The sequence below is a fragment of the Schistocerca nitens genome, chromosome 7 (genome assembly GCF_023898315.1).
Source record: "Schistocerca nitens isolate TAMUIC-IGC-003100 chromosome 7, iqSchNite1.1, whole genome shotgun sequence".
NCBI lineage: Eukaryota > Metazoa > Arthropoda > Insecta > Orthoptera > Acrididae > Schistocerca > Schistocerca nitens.
In genome coordinates this window covers 459,413,423-459,438,599 of record NC_064620.1, presented here as the reverse complement: position 1 = coordinate 459,438,599, position 25,177 = coordinate 459,413,423, and the positions used below count along the sequence as shown (strand labels likewise).

At 41.1% G+C, this 25,177-nt stretch overlaps 1 protein-coding gene across 1 annotated transcript in view; it reads left to right on the top strand.

Annotated features, from left to right (window-relative positions):
• Positions 1-25,177, top strand: part of LOC126195688 (cohesin subunit SA-2-like) — a 357,264-nt gene that overhangs the window by 163,034 nt on the left and 169,053 nt on the right. The window contains exon 9 of the mRNA XM_049934316.1: positions 7,459-7,611. Coding sequence (XP_049790273.1) covers positions 7,459-7,611 — 153 coding nt within the window. The remainder of the gene's footprint in view (positions 1-7,458; positions 7,612-25,177) is intronic.

The window sequence follows — 25,177 nt, the reverse complement described above, 5'->3', positions numbered from 1 at the left end:
GTGGAGGTACAGGCTTGTTCGGATGAAAAAGCGACGTCAAAGGTTTGTGGTCTGTGATGATGGTAAAGTGACGACCATACAAGAAATCGTGGAACTTGGTAACACCAAATACGAGAGCCAAAGTTTCTTTCTCGATCTGTGAATAATTTCTTTGCACAGACGAGAGCAATTTGGATGCAAAGGCAATAGGGCGATCCTGCGAGCCATCTTTGTGTGCAAGCACAGCACCGATCCCGAAATCCGATGCATCTACCATCAACAAAAGGGGTTTCTGGGGGTCGAATGGCGTAAGGCAAGTATTTGAAAGCAACGCCGATTTCAACTGGCGAAAGGCGCGTTCGCATTCCGTCGTCCAGACAAACGGAACACCTTTACGGCGTAAGCGATGAAGCGGAGCTGAAATGGAACAGGCATGGGGGAGAAAGGTATGATAATAGTTAATTTTTCCCAACACACTCTGTAGCTGCTTCAAATTCTGCGGTGAAGGCAAGTCTTGTATGGCACAGAGATGCTGTGGACTCGGATGTATGCCTTGGGCATTGATTACATGTCCCAGATATGGTAAGTCACGAGCAAAAAACACACATTTGTCCTTTCGCAAGCGAAGACCATTTTGTCGCAAGACCTGAAATAATGTGCGTAGGTTGGCTAAATGTTCGTCTTCTGTCTTTCCGGAGATCACAATATCGTCCAGATAGTTTGCTGCAGTAGGGACCGACGCACAAACAGTTTGTAGATACTGCTGAAACAATGCAGGGGCGGATGCGCACCCGAATGGCAGTCTTTTGAATCGGTACAAACCAAGATGCGTGTTAACCACCAAGAAGCGCTGAGATTCCTCGTCCACTGGTATTTGCAAGTACGCATCTGCTAGGTCCAACTTCGAAAAGTATTTACCCGGGCACAGTTTATCAAAAAGATCTTTGGGGCAGGGTAAAGGATAAGTGGCAATCACTAGTTGTGGATTCACAGTGGCCTTGAAGTCCACACAAAGTCTCAGTTTGCCGGAAGGTTTTGGCAAAATTACTAATGGTGAGGCCCAGAGAGAAGCCTGCACACGTTCAATTACACCTTGTGATTCTAAATCGTGTAATGTTCTGGCGACCTCATCACGCAATGCGTGGGGAACATTGCGCGCTCTGAAAAATTTCGGTTGCGCGTTTACTTTCAGTTCCAAATGTGCTGCATAGTTCGTAGCGCAACCAAGGCCCGGTGCAAAAATGTCTGCAAATTCTTCACATAGACGAGAAACACTGGCGGAAGGCACAGTCTGATTCACTGATAGGACCTGATTGACTATTGACAAGTTAAACAACTGAAATAATCTAAACCAAACAAGTTCACTGCAGAAGAACGAAGTACGTAAAATGACACAAGTTTTGTTTGTCCCTTGTATGTTGCAAGAAGAGTGCACTGTCCGAACACAGGGATCTGCTGTCCTGAATAACTATGTAACTGAACCTTAGCGGCACGCAACGGAGGTTTGCCCAGTTGTTTGTACGTGTCGTGATTGATTAAGGAAACTGCAGCTCCGGTATCGTGCTGGAATGGGATCACTTTGCCTTCAAGGTCCAAGTCTACAAAAAGTTTATTGTCCTGCTGACGACAAGAGCGACTGTCGCATGCAATTTGAACTGATACAGGTACAGAAGCACTTGCGACCTGACGAGATTTCCGGCGACGTCGACGCACACTTTTTGTGGGACAAACATACTCACCGTTAGAGAAAGTGGCACTGGACGGTGTGGAATTAACTACATGAATGTCCATGGGCGAAGGTCCACGAGCCTGATTAGTCGTGGTTCGATTCCGGCACGAAGCAAAGGGCCTGGAATGGTTGTGATTGTCTGATCTGAGATTTTTCTGGCAAACACTTTGAACATGTCCTTTCTTATTACAGTAAAAGCAAACAGCTTGGCGTGACGGGCAATTGTCACGCGAATGTCTAGTTGTACACAGCGGGCATGATTTCACTGCCGTTGCTCGCTTACGCAGCACACGTGTTTGAGAGCGAGGCCGCAGCTGCGCAGACGGGTGCGAGGGCTGTTTAGCGTTCCGTGCAGTGCGCCCGGCGGGCCGGTTAATGTGACACACAGCTGGCGAAGTTGCAAATGATGCTTCAGCAAAGTCAAGTGTGTCTTGCCTATCCAATATGTCTATCACTTGTTGAAGGGAGGGATTTACTAGTTTCAAAATCTGTTCCCGTATACGAACATCAGAAACGTTCTGTGCAATTGCATCACGTACCATTGGATCTGAATAAGGGAGGCCACATTCACACTCAAAAGCACAATCCCTAGTAAGGCCTTGCAATGTTGCAACCCACTCCCTATTAGTCTGACCGGCCGTACGTTTTGTACGAAAGAATGTATACCTTTTTGCAACGACATTGACTGTTTCTTTGAAATAGGCATCTAATGCCGACAAAATTTCTTCGTAGGACAGAGTTGCTACGTCGCGTCGAGGAAACAATTTCACTATCACGCGGTACGTCTGCACGCCGACACAAGATAATAAGTGAGGCTGCCGCTCGTTACCTTGAATTCTGTAGGCGGTGAGATGGAATCCAAATTGGCGGGACCACTCCGTCCAGGTTTCCATCGCCGGGTCAAATGGCCGGAACGGGGGTGCAACAGCATGTTGTGGCTGCGATAGCGGTGAAGCGGCGGCTGCCGCATCGTTTTGCATTGCACGTTGACCCTGGACGAGCTGTCCAAGGGCATCCAATAAGGCCTGCGTCTGCTGATTCTGCAAGCAATAAAATTCGGACAGTACATCTGGAGAATGTGGCGAAGCCATGACACAAGTAAATTAATACAAACTCTATTGTCTCGTCGCCATATGATGTGTCGACAGAAGTGCCGACACAGTGTGATTTGAGGAGACCGAAATGCACGCTATAAGCTCACGAAGGATGGCGTGAGGTCTGAAACAGGATACGTAATGAATGCTATAAAGAAAAGTACGTAGCTCCTGGAATACTTAACTTTAAACCATCCTTGTGGTACATCGCTCTTGACGATACAAGTGAGACTCTTTAGATACAAGCTATGTAAGGCTAATGGAGCCTTGCTAGGTCGTAGCCATTGACTTAGCTGAAGGCTATTCTAACTATCTGCTCTGCAAATGAGCGAGGCTTCGTCAGTGTGCATCGCTAGCTACGTCGTCCGTACAACTGGGGCGAGTGCTAGTAAGTCTCTCGAGACCTGCCGTGTGGTGGCGCTCGGTCTGCGATCACTGACAGTGGCGACACGCAGGTCCGACATGTACTAATGGACCGCGGCTGATTTAAAGCTACCACCTAGCAAGTGTGGTGTCTGGCGGTGACACCACAATTTCCTTTCCTGTTCCACTTGCAAATAGAGTGAGGGAAAAATGACTGTATGCTTTCGTAGGAGCTCTAATTAGTTATAACTCATCTTCAGGGTCCTTATGAAAAATATATGTTGGCAGCAGTAGAATTGTCCTGCCGTCATCTTCAAATGCCAGTTCTCTAAATTATCTCAATAGTGTTCCTAAAGGGTTTCCCATTTGAGTTCCCAGAGCAGCCACATATTGTTTGCATGTTGTTAGAACTTACTGGTAACAAATGTAGCACCTCCCTTCTGAGGTTCCATGTCTTTAATCTGACCTGGGGCAGATCCCAAACACTCAAGCAGTACTCAAGAACAGGTCACACTAGCGTCCTAAAATTCTTCCAATATACTGAAGTCAACTATTCGCCTTCCATACCACAATCCTCACATGCTCACTCCACTTCAGATCGCTTTGTAATGTTACAGCCGAATATTTAAATCATATGACTGTGTCAAGCAGGATACTACAAATGCTGTATCTGAACACTATGGATTTGTCTTTCCTACTCCTCCACATTAACCTTACATTTTTCTAAATTTAGAACTAGCTGCCATTGATCACACCAACTAGAAATTTTTTCTATGTCATCTTTTAACATTCTACAATCACTCAACTTCGACACCTTCCTGCACACCACAGCATCATCAGCAAAAAACCACAGACTGTAGGCCACCCTGTCTGCAGTTCATTATGTATATAGGAAATAATAGCAGCTCTATCACACTGCTCACTGGACCACTCCTGATGATACCCTCATTTCTGAAAAGCACTCACTGTTGAGGCCAACATACTGGGATCCATTGCTAAAGAAGTCTTCGAACCACTCACATATCTGGGAACCTATTCCATAGGCTCTTACCTTCGTTAACAGTCTGTGTAGAGGTTTTCTGAAATCCTTGTCGATTCATGGACATAAGCTTTTCCGTCTCTAAGAAATGTACTATATTAAAATTCAGAATATGTTCTAGATTTCTGCAACAAACCAGTGTTAAGAATAGTGGTCTCTGATTATGCTAAAGTGCACGTCATTTATGACGGTGGCTGAGTTTAGGTTCATTCTGCGTATCTGACGTCACAAAACACAGTCTGCCAATGAACAGAGAACGACGTTGCCAGAGCTCGATTGCAGTGCAGAGCACGGACGAGTGCCTTCAGTTTTAGAAACCTTCAGTCATAAATAAACTAATTGAACAAAAGCAGTGTCTTGATAGCAGACTTTCTTTTATAGAAAGTTTGGAAAAAGCATTCTTTATACCAATTGCTTCATATTCTATTAATTAATTAAAGTCCACAGCTCGTGGTCTCGCGGTAGCGTTCTCGCTTCCCGAGCATGGGGTCCCGGGTTTGATTCCCGGCGGGGTCAGGGATTTTCTCTGCCTCGTGATGACTGGGTGTTGTGTGTTGTCCTTAGGTTAGTTAGGTTTAAGTAGTTCTAAGTTCTAGGGGACTGATGACCATAGCTGTTAAGTCCCATAGTGCTCAGAGCAGTTGGAATTAATTAAACCAAACAAGCAATAAGCCTCCTAATTCAGGCGATAGCAAGGAAAGGTGTTTGTATCATTCTCACAAAACACTTTTTCGCAATAAAGAACAGCGGTAATTGTTTATTTCCTATTGTACTTCGATGAAACGTGAATAATTCATAGTCATACCAACAGTGTTTGTCGGTATTTTGCGTGATATTTTAAAGTCCTCCGGGAGATATATTGAATGACGAGTGGCGTTGGTGTAATGGTTAAAGTGTATGGCTGCTAAGCAAAAGGTTCTGAGTTCAAGCCTTGTTCAGTGCTTAATATTTTCTTTATTTAAAAACAATATTGAAGTGTCTTACTTCATGAATTTTATTCGTTTGAATGTAATTTTGTGAAATTTCTAGTGACAACTAAAATCTGCTGTACGGAAAGTATATGCTATGGACTTTTACCTCTGCAAACTCTTCAAAATTTCATGCAATGGTTTAATACATCTAATGCTGCACAATAACTGCGTTGAACTTTGAAACAAAAGTAAGTCATTTATGGGGGGAAAGTATCAGTCAAGAAGATGTGTAAAAATCAATTTTTTGGGCCAAATAGTTTTTGTGAAATCGAATGATAAAGTGTGTCAAAGCAGTCAAAACACCATGTGTCTGCACAGGCGAGCAGTGCAATGATGACAAAATCGTGCACATTGCGGAATGCGGGGAGCACGTCTCTGTAGCAGGGAAAGGGTTAATGCGACCATGGCGGCTTTACTTCATAAACTATGCGTTCCCCCCTAAACGTAACTTTGCGAACTATACTATGGCGCTGCTTCTCTTGGTGCATACAACTGACAATGCAGCAATCTCCCGCATCTGGGCTGGCATGCGCGAACCGCCAAGATAAATGAATTGAACTATAGTCCTTTCTTTCACACTTTTTGTGTATAGGAGTCACCTGCACTTTTTCCCAGTGACTTGGGACTTCGTGCTGGAGGAGAGACTTGTGATAAATGCAAAGTAAGCAGCCAGTGGCATAGAGTACTCATTCTAAAACTGAACTGGGATTCCATCGAGATCTGACAACTCATTTGTTTTCAATTCTTTCAGTTGTTTCTCTATGCCAGTGATGATTATCACTATGTCATCCACATGGGCTTGTTTGATGGTCAAATGATGGTATGTTTGAACAATTCTCCTGTGTGAACAATCTCTTAAATGTGAAATTTAAGACTCAGGCTTTCATTTTTCTCTTCTTCTGCCACACCAGACTGGTCAAAAGATGACTGGATGGAGGCTTTAGGCCCACTTAATGATTTTACAGAACCAGAATTTTCTCAGGTTCTTGGCCAGATCTTTTGCTAAAATATTTGTGCACAGATCTTTTGACAGACACAAGAATCACTACTAACCTTTGCCTGTTGCCATTTGCACTTTCTCTTTTGAACCAAGAATGCAACAATCTCTGCTTTCTCAACGTTTTCCGAATTTTGTTGTTGAACCACAGTGGTCCTTTTCTGTCCATAATCCACTTAACTAGGCACATACTTGTCCAGAACATGGTTTACAATCAGTCTAAACTTGGCCCATAATTCCTCTATGCCCCTCATTGTCTAAGTGGAATGCTAACAACTGCCTGTCTGCTCTTTCTGGCAGAAACACTCTCCAAGCCTTCTCGACTGATTTATAGACTTTAGTAACCATAGTTGCTATAATGACATCATGATCTCTATACTGAAGCCACTGATAAGGTCTGATCTGTCTGTAGCTACAAGGTCTAACATATTTCCATTGCATATGGGCTGCCAAACCAGCTGCTCAAGACAGTTTTCGGAAAATGTGTTCAAAAGTACTTAGCAATACTGTCAGTCCGTAACTCCTGCAATGAATCCATAGATGTCCCAGTTTACACTCAGTAGGTTAAAGTCAACTTCAACTAGTATCTGGGTATTATATAAAAGATTCTGTTCGTTTTTCAACTAACTTTCTTTTTCAAAGATATTGTATATTGTCCATACACCAGAATTTCTCTTTGTGGTTACACACAATTGCAATGAGGCCAGAGCTCTGCCTGCAATGCTAAACACCATATAATGCGAGCCAACACTCTGTCCCTATTAATGAGAATGTAACTTGCATAAGTGTAGCTGCAGTCATACATCATGGCTACTAATTGCAAATATTGATAGGCTGCTTGTAAACAGAATCAGTTCAATGAAACAAATATTTTTGAGAATGTTTCTCATGATGTAGAGATTGTATTGCAAAAAATAAATCCCATCTGAAATCAGTATCATTAAAATAATTTATTTTCTGGATGATAATAGATGAGGTCTGTATAAGGTGTTAAACAAGCTAATCATGTATTTTCACAGATAAAGCTTTGTGTATGGTGTATGTTATTTCTTCAGCTTTTTCATAATTTCTTTTTCCCCATATGTAACAAAAAAATTCTTTCTCTGTGGTAATTTATGTGACACTATACAATAATTAAAATGAGCTGGTATTAAGAAAACACACTGAATGTTAAGTTTTAGGTTTTATTTTTATATCATTTAATGAAGTGTCAGGTTTACTGCATAGCAGTAGCAACAGCTGCTTTCTAGTTGTCTCACATTATAGATTTTCTGTGATCTACTTAGGAACAACCAATGGAAAATGAAGTCCTGATATCTTGGACAAGAAAGCTGTGTTGCCTTTACAAGTGCAGTGACATGAGTAATCACAGCCTGTTGAAAGAAGCCATGCACAGTATTTTTAACCATTTGAATCAGGTGCAATCCTTACCAGATAAGGTAAGCAAACCAATAAATAGACAGTAACTGAGATGTGCTGTATCAAACATAATAGTAAGTAGTGAAAATCTTTGTCAATAGCTTGTAATTGAAAAGATTGTTTTGAACTAAAGTTTGAGATTCATGTAGAAGACATACAATGAAATTATTCTGGTTTTCATAACTGTTGAATGGACTGCTAATCACAGGATGTTTGTGGACTGTTTTGCTGCTAGCTGACAAATAGGTAATATTCAAGCATAAATATCTCTCTCTCTCTCTCTCTCTCTCACACACACACACACACACACACACACACACACGTGTGTGTGTGCTCATGAATGTCAATTAGCAAGCTACAATTTATTATAATCAGGAATTTCTACAATTTGACTCATCACTTTCAGGGTTGCACTAATCATTTTATGATCTGTAATTATCTCTGTGCGTCCCTCTGGCCCCTCTGAACAGTGACAGATCTTAGAATGTTCATATTAATTTGAAAGTATTTCAAAATCTTAAACATGACTGAAAAACAGCAACTGTGTAATTCAGAATAGACTGAAAAATCAGCCAACCAGATGCAAATAAAGGTTTATTATCCCTTGACCATGGTTTTGATATTTGTAAAAATATCTTCTTCAGGAGTATTGGCCCTAAAAATGTATATACCAGTTACAAAATAATTTTTTTTGTAAACATAGTAAAATATTAATAGAAAAATGGTTGTGAGGTAAACATACTCACTTATTACATCACATGATGCTGTAATATATTAGATGAAGTCAAGTGGCTCTTGTTGTAAATGAAATCGACGAAACGAGTTTTTGCAAGCCATGGCTTTAGATAGCGCCAGATTACATGTATCGTACTTCAGAAAGACTATCCATTAGTAAATGCCCATAGGTAGAGGCTCTTGTGAACAATATAAATGTAATAAGCGTCACATGATGAAATATTTGCGTAAGTTACATGTACCTTATGTCAGAGACTAAGGTCGACTACTACAAATATCAAATATACAGACCCAGGCGACTAGGAAAAATCGGGCTACAGAGGGCACTAAATACATGTGCATAGAACCACATCTTGATTGTGTTGAACAACAGCATTTTGTAATAATGTAAGTAAGGAAATTCCTCTACAAGGCCATTAAAACTATAAAAATTTACAGGTGTACACTCCATATAAAATTATTTATACATTTGGTGACAGTAATATTGTACATAAATTCAGCATGCAGAATCTGTTTACAAAATATCACTGTTACAAATGCAATGGTTAAAGAAGAGCAAATATAAGCTAAAACAACTTCACTATAGGAATAAACTTCCACTTAACACTATGAAAGCTTAAGCGATAAGAAAAATGGGAAAGCAGTGGGTGCTATATACACGCGTGTAAGCACTGTGTCTTACTGGTGTTAAGGAGCATAATTTTATATTAAAGCAGTATGACAGTTTCTTATAGGAGGCCACTAACTAATGGTAAAATTTTAGAGTTTTACATTAAATATAAAATCTGTAATACATTTATGTAGCACAGTGATATTGCACGTAGCGTTAGTATGCAGAAGATAACAGGTAACAAAGCTTGCTTCTGTTACCAAAAAGGTGAAGGAAATAATGAATGGTTAAAGTTACATCACAACATAAAAAGAGAATCTTCTCTTAAACTGTACCAATACTATTTTGTGGTTTATGAACTGTATGAACATGTGTTGATAAGACCACAAAAGATGAAACCAAGTGATATGAAATGTTAGGAGCTCAGTAGTAGAAAAAATATATTTTGAGGAAAACAGCATGTTCACCAACATTGGCGAAGATCATATATATGTCTTATGTGACCGTGAGCAGCAGTTTCAATCCATCAAGGATGTGTTTACTCGCGAGTTGCAACTGCTTGTTCAAAATGTTACCGTCCCCCTTAGCAACATGTTTATAAATTTCAAGTTCCTGCAATAAATTCAGTTTCCAGCCTTTTTATTTCCTTATGGAAAACTATGGTTTCTTTTCATTCCCTTGGAGAATGGTCTGAAATAAGTAAGTGTTCAGCAAATGAACAATTACGCAAGTTTCCCCCTTTATTACCAAACATATGTTCCTTATATCTGGCTTTAATAGCTGTACCCGTCTGCCCTATATACAGAGGATGTTCAAAATGTTTTGCACAGTCGTCTCTAATTTTTTATTTTTTGCAGGAGGAGAATGAAATTTTTTGTGAACATACTTGAAACATTTAGCTATACATTGAGCCTTCTCAGTGTAGACTCCATCAGCTGTGACACATCTGGCCCAACGTTCTTTCCATGATGTAAATGCACTTTGGTAAAATTATGGGGATGACTTGTACACCATCGCTTGACACAGGAAACAAGATCTTTCTCCCTATCAAATGTTTTACCATCGGGTGGGCGTTCAGATGACCAAAGAGGTAAAAATCAGACAGAGCCAAGTCCGGACTATAGGGAGGATGAGGAATAATTTTCCAACCCATTTTCCTCGTTTTATTGTCCATCATAAGGACTGTATGGGGTTTGGTATTGTCATGCTGTAGTCCGATGGGCTGACCCTGACGCTGTCGTCTGTGGGTCTTGATGGCACGTTGCACCTTGTCCAGTGATAAACAGTAATGGTCCCAGGTAATTGTGGAGCCAGGTTCCAAAAAGTCAATTAACCCTTTCACTGCTCCAGACGTAAATACACGCTAATTGTTTCGGTGCTCCAGATGTATATATACTATTTGTTATAAAAAATACTTACAGCGGTTCCCTATTGCAGTCATATAGTTACGCACAAAGCCGACAATCGGGCCAGCGAGTCGGAGGTAATTGTTGCGCAAGTATGCAGTTCGAATACTAGGAAATACCTAAACGACTATTGAATGCTGAATTCTCTTTCTGCTGAGTTCATTGGCATCACTATATTACCTAGTTTGTGTGCGGCCGTTTCCGCGTTACCGAATAAAATGACGCGATGTTACCTCCCGTTTACAGACGATGAGCTGCTGAGTATTCTAAACCAAAGTGACGACGAGGACATCATCATGCCCAATCCAGCTGATTATGGGTGGACAGAAAATGACGATGACGAGCTGCAGATAAATCTGTCACCACAAATATAAAAAATATTTGTGAACCAACAAATGTTGAACCAGTAAATGCAGATCCAGATTTTGATGTTATCGTCGATTCTTTCTCCGATTTCGAAGAAGAGCCTGAGCGTATGCCTGAAAAATCTCCCAAGAGACACAAAACAGTTGATTTTAGATGGAAAGACTCTGATTTGGACCCTAAAGTGTATAATTTCGATAACAGTGGTTCCGGTTGCAGAATCGTCAATTTAGATGATTTATGTACTGTATACGACTGCTTCCCAGTTTTTTTAGCCAAGAAATTGTCAGCTACATAGCTGAGCAATGTCATTTATATTATGAACACCTTTGCAATGATGCCAGTGAAAAATCAAGACTGCGACGTTGGAAAAACACAAACAGTGATGAAGTTTACTGTTTCCTTGCTGTAAATTTTCTGATGGCTCAAGTGAGAAAAAACTAAATAAACAGTTATTGGACCAATGATCAGTTACTGTCTACTCCAATGTTTGTGCAAATCATGCCGAGAGATAGATATGTTGTGTTACTTAGAATGTTACATTTTGCTGATAACAGTAAGGACCCTGGAGATGACAAGATCTGGAAATTACGTCGAATTGTGGATCACTTAAGAAAAATATTTCCAGGTGTTTTCTATCCTTTTAAAAATTTGTGCATTGACGAAAGTTTACTTCTCTTCAAAGGTTGTGTCTTCTTCAAGCAGTACATTCCTTCCAAATGCCACAGATTTGGTGTAAAATTTTTTGTGTTATGTGATTGTGAAACTGGTTATATTCTTGACTTTATTATTTATGTGGGTGCAGCAACAGACGTAAAAAAAGAAACTGACATTGGTGTAAATGTAGGAATACCTGGAAGCAGTGTTCTCACTTTACTTGAACGTTACCTTGGTAAAGGTCGCACATTATATGTTGACAGTTGGTACACTAGCCCAACATTATTTTCTTATTTGCATGACAGAGTGACTAATGCCTGTGGAACTGTGAGAACGAACCGCAAAGGCATGCCTGCTTTATCAAAAAAACTTAGAAAAGGCGAGATCGAGTTTATGTCAACAGATAAACTTCTTGCTCTGAAGTGGCAGGACAAGCGGGAAGTGAGGAGGTTTTCAACTCTTCATACAAGCGAAATTACAGCGACTGACAAAATTGACAGACCCACGAATGAACCAAAAACGAAACCAGCTTGCATCGTAAGCTACACTGAAAATATGGGGGCCGTCGACAGGAGCGACATGATGCTAAGTTTAGTAGAATGTGAACGAAAAACTGTAAAATGGTATAAAAAAGTATTTTTTCATTAGGTGGATGAGTCTCTGCTCAATGCGCATGCATTATATAAAAATCAAATGGGACGAAATATTTCAGTATCTGATTTTCAACAGAAACTTATCAAGGAGATCCTAGAGATTCACCACCAACCGCAAACAGAGGGACGTCGTGGAAGGAGATCGGCTGATGGTGACAATCCCTTACGCCTAACCGAGCGCCACTTTATCTCGCTAATCCCAGGAACTTCAAAGAAGAAGGCCACCCAGAGAAGGTTGTATTGTATGTGCAAAACATGATAAACGAAGTGACACAAGATACATTTGTGTAAAATGTAATGTGCCTTTATGTTTGAATTTTTGTTTCGAGAGATATTACACTTTGAAGTATTACTAATGTAATATGTTTTGTATTTTTTTCTCCTAATAAAGTATCTTTTTTGAACAAAATAAGACTTTCTGAACAAAGATTTAAAAAAAGGAAACGATTTACACCAACAATACTGGATTCTGCGTCTCATTTTTATCTTAATAATAACGGTAGACTGCTACAGTCGTATATATACGCACCGGGTGAAAATAACGCCCACAGGGCGGGAACCGCTGAGAGTAAATGCACAGTGAAAGGGTTAAAATGACGCCTCATTGATCCCAGAAGAAGAAGGCCATCACCTTTCGGCCTGCTATTTGTGAAAGTCTTGGTTTCTTCTTCCGAGGGGAACTCGGATGACACTACTCCATGGATTGGGTTTTGCTCTCAGGATCAGACAAAAACAACCATGTTTCATCCTGGGTAATGATGCCGTCAAAACACTGTTTCCACTGTTCAGTAAAGGTCTTCATGAGACCCTCACACACATTCTTCCTCATCGCTTTCATTTCTCTTGTCAATAATCTAGGCACCCAATGTGCACAGATTTTTCTGTACCCTAGTGACTGTACCAGTGGTACCACACTACCCAATGACAAGAGAGTCATTTCAGCAAGATTTTGTGTCATCACATATCTGTCATTTTGGATGATTTGATCAATGGTCTCTTTATTCACATCACTCACTGCCGTCGATGGTCTACCACATCATGGATTGTCCAGTAGAGAGAAATAATCATCTATAAACCTCTGCAACTACCGCTGGATACTGCTGCGATCCATAAACAGGGAGGAACTTCCTGTGAATCAATGTGGTAGAGTCATCGCCAGTCTTGAAGAGGAACTCCATCACCGACCCTTGTCACAACCTGACATCTACTTCATGTCGACGCGCAGGTCGCCGAAGTGGCATCAACTCGAAAGACCTGCACCAGATGAACGGTCTACCCGACGGCAGGCCCTAGCCACAAGACATTATTATTATTATTATCTACTTCACGGTCCATTATGGCTCACCTGTGAATAAAAGGAAATACTTTCATATACCAACTTACAGCTAAATATTCCAAGTATGTTAAAAAAAAATCATTCTCCTCCAGAGCAAAATAAAAAAATTAGAGATGACTGTGCAAAACTTTTTGAATGTCCTTTGTAATAGCTATGGCAATCTTTACAGAAGATTTTGTAGATGTCTGAATTAGTGAAAGGATCTTGTTCAGTTTTTAATGTGTGTACTAAATTTTTCTTCAGACTGTTGTTCATAGAGAAAGTAACTTTACAGCCGTATTTTCTAGTCAGAAGATGGTTAATCCTGGAGGAGACATTACCTTAAATGACATTTAAATAAACTTGCCATCTCCTTCTTCATTACTCTTTATTTTGTCACCTAGTGTTGAAAATTTTTTATTTGTCCTTCTTTTTTGCTGAGTATTTGACTGACTAAATCTTGTTTGTAACCATTATTGCTAGCAATAATTTTAATCAAATTAATTTCTTTCTGAAAATCTTGTGGGGAAAGTGGTGATGTTAAAGCACAATTTACTGCTGAATGGAAAACCATAACTTCATGAGCCTGAGAGTGGGAAGAATCTGATGGAATAATATTATCAGAGTACATTGTCTTACAATGGGTATCGAAAGTGACGATGCCATCCTGTATGCATAATTTCAGATCAAGGAAATTTAGGTCACCATTCTCATTTTGAATTTCTTTTGTGAATTAAATTCTTTTGTAGAAGCCGTTGAAGGTTTTAAATAACAAATCTAATTCTTGGTCAGTTCCATCAAATGCCATAATTAGGTTGTCTACATACCACACATAAAACTGTATTTTACTCACTAATTCTGACTTGGTTTTGAAAAAGCCATATTCAAAGGAGTTAATGAAAATGTCAGCAAGGATTCCAGATAAAAATTAGGTCATCAGCATACTGCACATAAAACTGTATTTCACTCACTGATTCTGATCTGGTTTTGAAAAAGCCATCTTCAAAGGAGTTAATGAAAATGTCAGCGAGGGCGCCAGCTAAGGGACTGCCCATTGCAAGGCCAAAGGATTGAACATACAATTTACTGTTAAAAGCAAACTAATTGTACTTGAGCACTACCTTTAACAAACTCATCAGTTCTGCAATTTGCCTCTCAGTTAACTTTTTATGCAGTAATAATTTCTTTTCAATGATTTCAAGTGCCACCTCAATCGGGACGTTCGTGTACAGGCTTGTAATGTCAAAGCAGTGTTAGGGGTGTATTTGAGCACTTTCATTTTAACTATCAGATCTTGCCTATTTTCAACAGAAAAATTACTGTCAAAAGTAAAAAATTCCTTGAGTGTACTTTGTAAATGTCTAGCTAACTTGTGGTGGCTACTCCCTATGCTATTTATGATGGGGCAGATCGGATGGTGGTTCTTGTGAAGCTTGAACTGGCTTCTTAAAATGAGAGGCATTGGATTCATGTTCACTAAACATTTCTTCTGAAATTTCCTGAACAAGTTTTCAGTATTGTTTAAGCAATTCGGAATTTCTTTTTGCGGGTTAACGGTGGGATCTGTGCTAATTTCGGTGATGTCATTTTCCTCAAAAAATTTTAACGTTTTGTCCACATACTCATTTTTTAGGCAATGACCGCTGTGTTGCCTTTATCGACTTTAGTTATTAAACTTTCATTATTTTCCAATTTACGATTAATATTATTAATCACTTTCGTTTCTTTAGTGCAAATGCTACTCATAACTGCCATTTCTTTTCTATGGTGTTGTTACAGTCATGACCTATCCTAACTTGTTGGACCTTATCTACTTTAGCACTGTCTAGACCAGTTTTAAGGTTAACCATAAGATAATCTATTACAGTAGAGTCGCTAAGCATAGGGGCTACATTTTATTTTAAGCCTTTTCTTTTTTTTTAGTTTTTTAATCGGGCGTTCTTCCTCCAAAAAGTTAATTTGAGATTTATTTAATACTCTTTCAAAAAACTGATGTTGTGTTCTGTTATTCACTATAACTTTATGATAATTTATTTGTGTAGTGTTCTTAAGTTTTGACAATTTCTTTTCATGTCTAGCTTCAATTTCACATTTACAATTGTACAACGAATTGTTGATACCATACCACATAATATCAATTTGAAAATTAATATTTTCTTTAAAAGCTTTAGTTAAAACAAGATATAACTGATAAGCTTCTGTATTCAACTTACCTTTCTTTTTGTACCTCTCCACTCTTCTGTCAGCTAAAACTTGCATTAATTTCTTCTTTATTTTTCTCACACTGCTTAACATTAATGAAAGCTTTCACATAGTATGGCATCAGGTTCAGCTCTTCACATTGCTTATTAAAATCAGTGGCCATACCTGTTTTTAAAATTTTAAAATTAATGTCCATATATATGGTGATAGCCTTTGATACCTGGGCAGGCATGTGTTTCAAAATCTTAAACATGACTGCAAGACAGCAACTGTATGATTCAGAATAGATTGCAAAATCAGCCAACTAGTTGCAAATAAAGGTTTATTATCCCTAGGCCAAGGTTTTGATATTTGTAAAAATATCTTTTTGGTAACAGAAGTAAGCTTTGTTACCTGTTACTTTCTGCACACTTAAGCTAGGTGCAGTATCACTGTGCTACATAAATGTATTACAGATTTTATATTTAATGTAAACCTCTAAAATTGTAGTATTCATTAGTGGCCTTCAGTAAGAAATTGTCATGTTATCTTGATATAAAATTATGCTACTTAACACCAGCAAGACGCAATGCTTATGTGCTTGATATAGCGCCCACTGCTTTCCCATTCATGTACAATACTATTACTCCCTCAGCAAATGTATTAATAATTGTAGAGGAGTTTTCATACTTACTTTATTATAAAACACTGTTGTTCAACACAACCAAGACGCAGTTCTACGTGTGTGTATTTAGCACCCTCTGTAGCCCAATTTTTCCTAGTTGCCTGAGTCTGTATATTGGTAGTAGTTGGCCTTACTCTCTGACATAAGGTACATGTAACTTATGCAAATACTACATCTCATGATGCCTATTACATTTATATTGTTGACACCTGTAGAGGCTGCATTTATTAATGAGTAGTCTTTCTGAAGTACGATATATGTTCGTTTATGACAAGAGCCACTCTGCTTCATCTAATCTATTGTGGCATCATGTGGTGTAAAAAGTGAGTACGTTTACTTCACCAATATTTTTCTATTAATATTTTATTATGTTTGTAAAAAAAATTATTTTGTAACTGGTTTATACATTTTTAGGGCTAATACATCTGGAGAAGATATTTATACAAATATTGAAACTATGGTCAAGGGATAATAAACCTTTATTTACAATTGGTTGGCTGATTTTTCAATCTATTCTAATTTCAAAGTAACTAAAGTAACTAAAAAACATGATTACTTTATCTCTGTTTTAGTGGTAACTCTGTTGAAGTACATAGAAATCCTTCCCATACTGCTGCTTGGAAGAGAATCATTTAAAATAATATTTCCAACTACGGAAATGCAGATAGATACATAGGGAATTAGTGGAAATATTTTGAGAAAGAGGATCAGGTTATAATGGTAGGTGTAGCAGGGAAAAGCAAAGCTGAAGACAGAAATTACAGCAGTAGGGGTTACCTGGATCAAGTAGTAGTAGCAAGTACAAATACAATTTTGAGTTTCATGGAGGCCGTACAGCTGCATGACCAGCCCTGGGTTAACACTGCTGTGAGTCATGTGCACATAGTTGACCAGCTGCTGCTGACTGAAATGCAGTTGCAAATGAGCGCAGTGCGTGTGCTACAATTTGAAGATGGACATTGTATCCTGCCTAGTTGTCAAAGATGGGGTGTCTAGGAAACCTGGTCCTCGGATTGCTAGACAACAATTCAAGAAAATCGCATTAAAGAGTTTTATTACAAAATGAATCAATGACAGTTCTTAACTGTGAGAAATACGTAGATGTTTGCAAGCAATGGGCGACACATAATGTAGTCAGTGTCCTTCAGTATAACGATTCCAATACAAGTGAAGTAATGCAGTGGATGCTTCTATCCAGGTCACTGGTCTTGACGCTTCTGTAGAACTCGTAGAACTGGGCTATGGCCAATCATCTCGGCGCTTATGTTCTCTTCATGTAGAGGACACTACCATCGCATTGTCGTCCAGGAGAGGGGTCAGTTAGCATGCAATTGGCTGATGTCTTCTTCACAGCGTCCCCTCTGCTCTAACATTACCGACTGGCTTGCCAGTGCTTGAGTTTATGCTGGAACATATGTACACAAGACACAGCCTACACATAAATAACAGAGGCAAGGATATATTGGCTGAACTTCTTGCAGAAAAAGGAAGGGAGGGGGGGACCATCACACAAAGCAAGATCTGTATGGTTACTGATGCCAAAGAGTTTTTTTAATGAAGTTATAACAACACAGGAGCATCACAAAGAGATTAAGAATGCACAGAAATGTAAGGTTAGCTTATTTCATCAGAATAAGTGACCGGCCGAGACAACCACAGCAACAGGGAAGTAACCGATTTTGTGACTTTTATGAGTTCCTAACCAGGAGCGAATTGTTTAATTTCATTTGTGTGCTTTGATAGTTTAGTTCTTGAGTTCCTGCATGTTAATTTAATATCTAATAGCCACAGTTCTTGTGTTTTCATTTGTGTTGGAAAGTAAACTGATTTTGTGACATGTTAGAAGTTCCTCATCAGGGGCGAATTATGTAGTTTCACCTGAGTGCCTCGATAGTCAGGTTTTTGAATCTCTGCATATTAATCTAATTTATTACACACAGTTCCTGCTTTTTTGTCAGTGTCTACAGTAGAGTTCCACAACGCGAGTCAATAGTCTATTTACCTGGGTAGTTAAATTTTCCACGGTCTTTAGTATGGATAGGGACAGTGATTGTTGTATGCGGATGAAAGCCAAGTTGGTGACACTTTGCCTCAGCTCCAGGCTGTGATGGCTTCAGTTACACAGCTTGAAGCTGCAGTGGATGGGCACCACTGTTTTGGGCCAGCCATGGGGATCCAATGGACGTCCAGCATGTCAGAGTCCTCCAACTGGTCCTCACCGGTGGCCAGCCCAGTTACTGCTCACACTGAGGTTGACCCCTTACCCTGGGTCAAGTGGGAGGTCGCCCTGGGGCATAGCAGGTGGTGAAAGACTTCCCAGGGGACCACACGTGAGGCCTCCCTGGATAGTCTGACAAACAGGTTCCAGGTGCTGTCTGTGGCTGGCACTGTCACTCAGCCAGATTCCGTCGCCTGTCCTATTTCAGAGGAAAGGTCTCAACTGGCAAGATCTGGGCAATCACAGAGGGTGGGATTACTGATAGTTGGAAGCTCCAATGTTAGGCACGTTATGGGGCCCCTTAGGGACATGGCTGCCGAGAAGGGGAAGAAATCCAATGTGCACCCCATGTGCATACTGGGTGGAATCATTCCAGACATGGAACAGGTCCTTCTGGATGCCATGTAGGGCACAAGGTGCAGCCAACTACGGGTGGTGGCTCACATCAGTTCCAATGATGTGTGTCACTTTGGATCGGAAGAGACTCTCTCTGGTTTTGAGCGGCTAACAGAAGTAGTAAAGGCTGCCAGTTTTGTTTGCAAGATGAAAGCAGAGCTGACCATTTGCAACAACATCGACAGGACTGGTTGCCGAATGGGGGGTCTGAATCAGAGACTCAAACAGTTCTGCAACTGTGAAGGCTGCAGATTCCTTGAGTTGCGCCATAGGGTAGTTGGGTTTCAGGTTTTGCTGAATAGGTCAAGAGTCCACTACAGGCAGGAGGCGGCTACACTGGTAGCAGGGGCTGTGTGGCATGGACTTGGTGGTTTTTTAGGTTAGAGGGTCTCAGAAAACACAGAAAGGGCTTCAGTCACAAAGGGTGCAGGCCGAACACAGGAAGAACATAGATTCAGGAACAATCGGTATAACAGCGGTAAATTGTTGTAACTGTGTTGGGAAAGTACCAGAGCTCCAAGCACTAATAGAAAGCACTGATGCTCAGATTGTCATAGGCACTGAAAGCTGGCTAAAGCCGGAGGTAAGTTCAGCTGTAATTTTTACGAAGAACCTAAATGCAGTTGGCGGTGGCGTGTTTGTTGCTGTTAGACGTTGTTTATCTTCTCGCGAAATTGAGGTAGATAGTTCCTGTGAGTCAGTAAGGCCAGAGGTCATTGTTGGCAACTGGAATAAAATAATAATTGGATCCTTTTACCGACCTCCCAATTCAGATGATACAGTTGCTGAAGGGTTCAAAGAAAACTTGATGTACAGGATGGCGGGTATGGGCAGGCGGTGGGCGTTGTGGAATAATAGGCAAATTTTTAGAGAAAGGCCATTTATTGGCTAAAGCATGTTGAAAGGGGGTTACATAGGCCTAGGGAGGTGAGGGTGAGCCAGAGCTTACAATTTGGCGAACATTGTTCGCGAAGCTACCGAAAGTTGTTGTCTGCCAAAACTAAGTCCACAGTGCCGCAGCACCGGGAGAAGCGGGAGATGTTCACTGCTACAGGGAGCGCATCCGACTCGCGCGTGAGCAAGAATACAAGAGAGGGGGCCCGGCGACGTGCGGTCGGGTATATTCGACGCACCACGCGGCTTCCTCCACCCTGATTGGTCAGGACTGAGCAAACCGTGCGGGCGGCATGGAACTTCCCAGAGCGTTGCCTGCTAAGCGACGCCTGGGGCGGCGTTACCTCGTAAGCACATGAGAGTGGCGCGTGATCAAGGTGCCCTTCCTCGGTGCTGACTTCCTGTTACTAGACCGTGGGACGAAAGAATTTACAGGCAGCTAACACTGCCGGCCGTGGCTTGGCCGTAATGGAAAAATGAAGTTACCGGTTTGAGGCTCATATAATAAAGTAAAATCCCTTATTGTCTGGCTCATCCTTTACATTCCTCCCCCTTCTGTGGGAGCGGAGAACATACGTGAATTCGCTCAATGTAATTATTATTTGAATGTAAACAAATGTAGCTTGTAAAACAAAGTAAACATTACTTAATTAAGAATGGCCCTCACGGAAGACAGCAGGGGTCTGAACCTATGGGAGGGTGTAGAGACTCTAAAGACCTCCTAAGGGTCGCAAGGGGACTTACATCAACAATATTTGTGTATACAAGAATCATCATAAAACATCAAAACATCATAAAATATCAAAACATCATAAAATCATCACAAAATTAGAACAAAACATACAGTGTGAGTTAGGTAAACATGATAAGTGTTAATGTTGCTAAGATGAGGTAAAAATGTCTCTTTTTTTTCTTTTGTTGGAATAAGTTGAAAATATGAACATGTCACCACTGATGAGTCACGGCGAGGGCGAGTGGCACGAGGCGGCGTGGTGTGTTGTCTCCTCAGCGGGCAGCGCGCAGGCTGCCGGTGGGAAGGAGGCGTGGTCGTGGTCAGGTCCGTGCACTGGAACTCAGCGCGGGGGGGGGGGGGGGGGGGGGTGTATGAGGGGAGGTCCACATGTTTCAAAACACAGTTGAAAAGGGAGTTATCACTAAGGGAACAATTCACTACACTACACTAGTTTTTCCACATTAATTGATATCTTAGTTTCACTCTTAAAACTAAGGGAGGGCACATGCCTGATAGGTTTTTGTTTTCTCTTTTTTTTTGGTTTAGTTTGTGGCTGTTTGTCATTCATTCAAGTGTGCCAACAGGCGAACGTAAGAAATTTGTCCTTTTTCATGTTTTAGCAAGTCATCAATTGACGATAGGTGATCATTTGATTTATTAGATAAAGCTGGCAAGTTAGCTGACAGAGGAATCATGAAATGGCTTTCAGGTATAAAAAAACATAATTAAAGGGGCGCGAATAGTAATTGAGTAAGCCATAGTGGCATGAAAGGTTATTAATGGTGTTCCAACAGGAACCGTTTGCTGAAGATCTGCGGGGAGGCTACGTCAGAGTAGCAGCTGACTGCAAGGCCAATCTCGCGCTACGTCAGAAAGGTGTGCGGCAGATAACTTCAAAAGGCAGTGCCGCATCAGAGCTGCACGCAGCAGCTGAGAAGCGAAGTGCGCACGTGCGCGGCGCAGCGATGAAGCCTACCTCCGCTGTCCACTGCGCTGTCTGTACTTTACACTCTCTCCACATGTTCTTGGGCTCCTGCACCAGATGAGCGTATTTATGTGCTTCAAAGTGACGAACATTAATGTCACAAAGTGGAATAGATGTACCTCATCGACATGTGGGTCCCCCCCCCCCAACGATGACCAGCAAAGCAGAAGTGGGATTACACGTGACATAAAGCTAGATGAGTTGTTACAGTGGGTTCTGTTTAAAATTACATTAACATACATAAATATAGAAATGAAGCACACAAGCATCATATCAAATTGTTGCAAATACCGTATCAATAACTAAAAAAAGAAAAGTTAACTGTCTCCTTGGGCTAACCATCCAAGTGTAATAACATTCACATTTTGAGAAGAATTTTCTCGTCACTCAATATATTTGCTGAACACCATTAAGTGAGACTAACAAGGAAAAGTGACATCAGTTTGGTGCAGGTGGGGCGTAGATTGTGTCGTAGGATGTCAACGTTGTAGCTAACGAGGGGAGAGAAAACTCGACGAGAGCCTAGAGATTTCCAGAATGGAAAAAGAAAGTGTAAGGAATTGAATTAGAAAAGACTAATTTGAGCGTAATTTGTGAAGGACTTTTCCTTCATGAAGGTATAGTGCGCGGCGCATCGTTGACATGACGTTATCGCCTACTTAACTGTGTACATGACAATGCTGCGACTCCAAGATAGCTACTTCATACTTCTTCTACAAACTCGACTTCTCTCACATAAAAAAACACTTTACTGTGCGACAAAATTCGCCGTCTTTATCCTCTCAACATCTTGCGACTAACTTTCCTTTGTGACCAAATTCGCCGTCTTCATCCTCTCAACATCTTGCGACTAACTTTACTTTGCGACGAAATTCGCCGTCTTTTTCCTCTCAACATTTTGCGACTAAACTCGCCGTCTCTATAACTCCGTAGTGCTGGCCATATTGGGCCCCGCTGGTTGCTTAAAACTCTGTCTATCATTGGTTTTCTCGCAGTGTCCTGGGACACGTGATACAGTTAAATGCTACTACTTCAGTAGTCGGTATTCCTTCGGAAAATACAACGGGAAACAGTGTCAAAGAAGGCTCAAGGTTTGAACAGAGATTTCCGCTTACTGGTGCTTAGCTGCGGGCTAGACGCGGTTCGCGTCTGATGGTGCCTGATCAGCTGTCGTCAGAGAGCACGGAACACTGTTCTCGTGAACTCTTCTTCGACATGGAAGATCAAAGTCTGGGCTGAATAGTTCTGTGTCTGTTGAAAGTTGACAGATGAAAGTGGGTAGGATGAACTATGTCGCGAAACGGAAAAGTGAAGAAACGACACAGACAGCTAAGGGTCCGCGCGGGAGCCAACCACGTCACGTAAGGTACGTGCCCTCGCGGGTTGTGCATAACTCTTCATGTGTTGTGTTGAGAGAGGAAAGATGAAAGTGGGTAGGTTGGACTATGTCGCGAAACGGAAAAGAGAAGAAACGACACAGACAGCTAAGCGACCGCGCGGGTGCCAGCCGCGTCACGTAAGGTACGTGACCTTGCGGGTGGTGCATGACTCTTCATGTGTTGTTCTGTTGATAATTGAAAGATGAAAGTGGGTAGAACAGACTATGTCGCGAAACGGAAAAGTGATGAAACGACACAGACGGCTGAGGGACCGCGCGGGTGCCAACCGCGTCACGTCAGGTACGTGCCCTCGCGGGTTGTGCATGACTCTTCATGTGTTGTTCTGTTGATAATTGAAAGATGAAAGTGGGTAGAACAGACTATGTCGCGAAACGGAAAAGTGAAGAAACGACACAGACAGCTAAGGTTCCGCGCGGGTGCCAACCGCGTCACGTAAGGTACGTGCCCTCGCGGGTTGTGCATAACTCTTCATGTGTTGTGTTGAGAGAGGAAAGATGAAAGTGGGTAGGTTGGACTATGTCGCGAAACGGAAAAGAGAAGAAACGACACAGACAGCTAAGCGACCGCGCGGGTGCCAGCCGCGTCACGTAAGGTACGTGCCCTTGCGGGTGGTGCATGACTCTTCATGTGTTGTTCTGTTGATAATTGAAAGATGAAAGTGGGTAGAACAGACTATGTCGCGAAACGGAAAAGTGAAGAAACAACACAGACGGCTGAGGGACCGCGCGGGTGCCAACCGCGTCACGTCAGGTACGTGCCCTCGCGGGTTGTGCATGACTCTTCATGTGTTGTTCTGTTGATAATTGAAAGATGAAAGTGGGTAGAACAGACTATGTCGCGAAACGGAAAAGTGAAGAAACGACACAGACAGCTGAGGGACCGCGCGGGTGCCAACCGCGTCACGTCAGGTACGTGCCCACGCGGGTGTGGTTCTCTTGTTCATCCAACAGACTAGGTATATAGCTAAAACTTGCTCGTTCTGGGGGTGTGATTCGCTCTGTTTACATTATCTATCACGGGGGTAGGCATGTGGTATGTCCCTCCAGATAAACATTCAAATACAAATCAAAATAAAGCATGGTTACATCCTAAATTACTCTTCCAAAACAATTTATCACCTAAGACATTATTATTAATAAACAAATAATTGGCAGTACTCGGGAACTTACTCTAGCATACTTGAAATCCTACAAAATGATTATCCTCATCAATATAGTAACACAGTGACACATGGAAACACTAGGTTGATACAAATACTAAATTACTGGTGCTGGCAAAACTTAAGCAAAATTATCTAAATAGGTAGCAATAAAACAGTCAAAATGAATGACAATAAGATAATACACGGACTTAAGTAATTGGACACAAGTAATTAGACATAAGTAATTGGCAACTTGTCATAGTCATACAAGACATGGCAAAACCGCAACAAAAGCAAAAGTTTAAAATATTATTTCTTTCAAACAAAACTTCCTTATCCTCCAGTTACATTTTGTAGCAAAATGAGTGTACGTATCCCTTGGTATTCCTTTATGCTCTCGTTTGCATCTCCATACCAACTGATCTTTGGTACTTCTACCCACAAGAAAACTGTCATTAAGTAATGGCAATGTTGTGTGTAATGCTGTGGAATAGTGTGATGTCACGTTAATACTTCCTTTAACAAGATTCTGATGAAAATTGGTTTTATGTCTCCTTCAATAAACAGACCAATAATTATTAAACATGTGATATGCTGTTTGCTGTGTTGATTTGTTTTTGCAAATATTTGTGATTATCAGTCACCCAGTCAATCGTTCAAGGATATGATTGTTGTTCCTTTTGTTAATTCTCTCACTTACCTGCTTCCATATAATCAATATTGGCGGCTCGACGAAGCTGGTTGCATCTCGAAGACGTCGATATGACTTACCTGTCGGTGCTTTGGTTTTTAATAAAATTAGAGTTCATTTGTCATATAAAAAGTGTGTAGGAGCAAAGTAAGTTCCTGACTATTGAAAATGTGCATAAAGTTATTCATAGGGTTCGTTATATAATGGTTAAGAATTTCTGTGTTGAGATTCAGTGCAGCTTGAGTTGCTAAGGTGCGACACGCGTCGCGCTCGTGAGATTGTAAGTTGCTGACAGCACAGCTGACAGTACGGCTGCGTCCGGTTTCACTGGCTTGGCGGCATAACTGGCGTTCACGCTGGGTCCGTCCTCTTGCTACGCATGGAGTTTATCTCTCGGTACAGTCACAAAATTTCCTTCCAGAGTTATCTTATGTTGTTCACGACAGTTATGCATGGAGGATGTTCTTTTCTAAGGGACTCTAATAACTTAAATCGCTAGAGGTCACAAAACTATCGGGTTCCA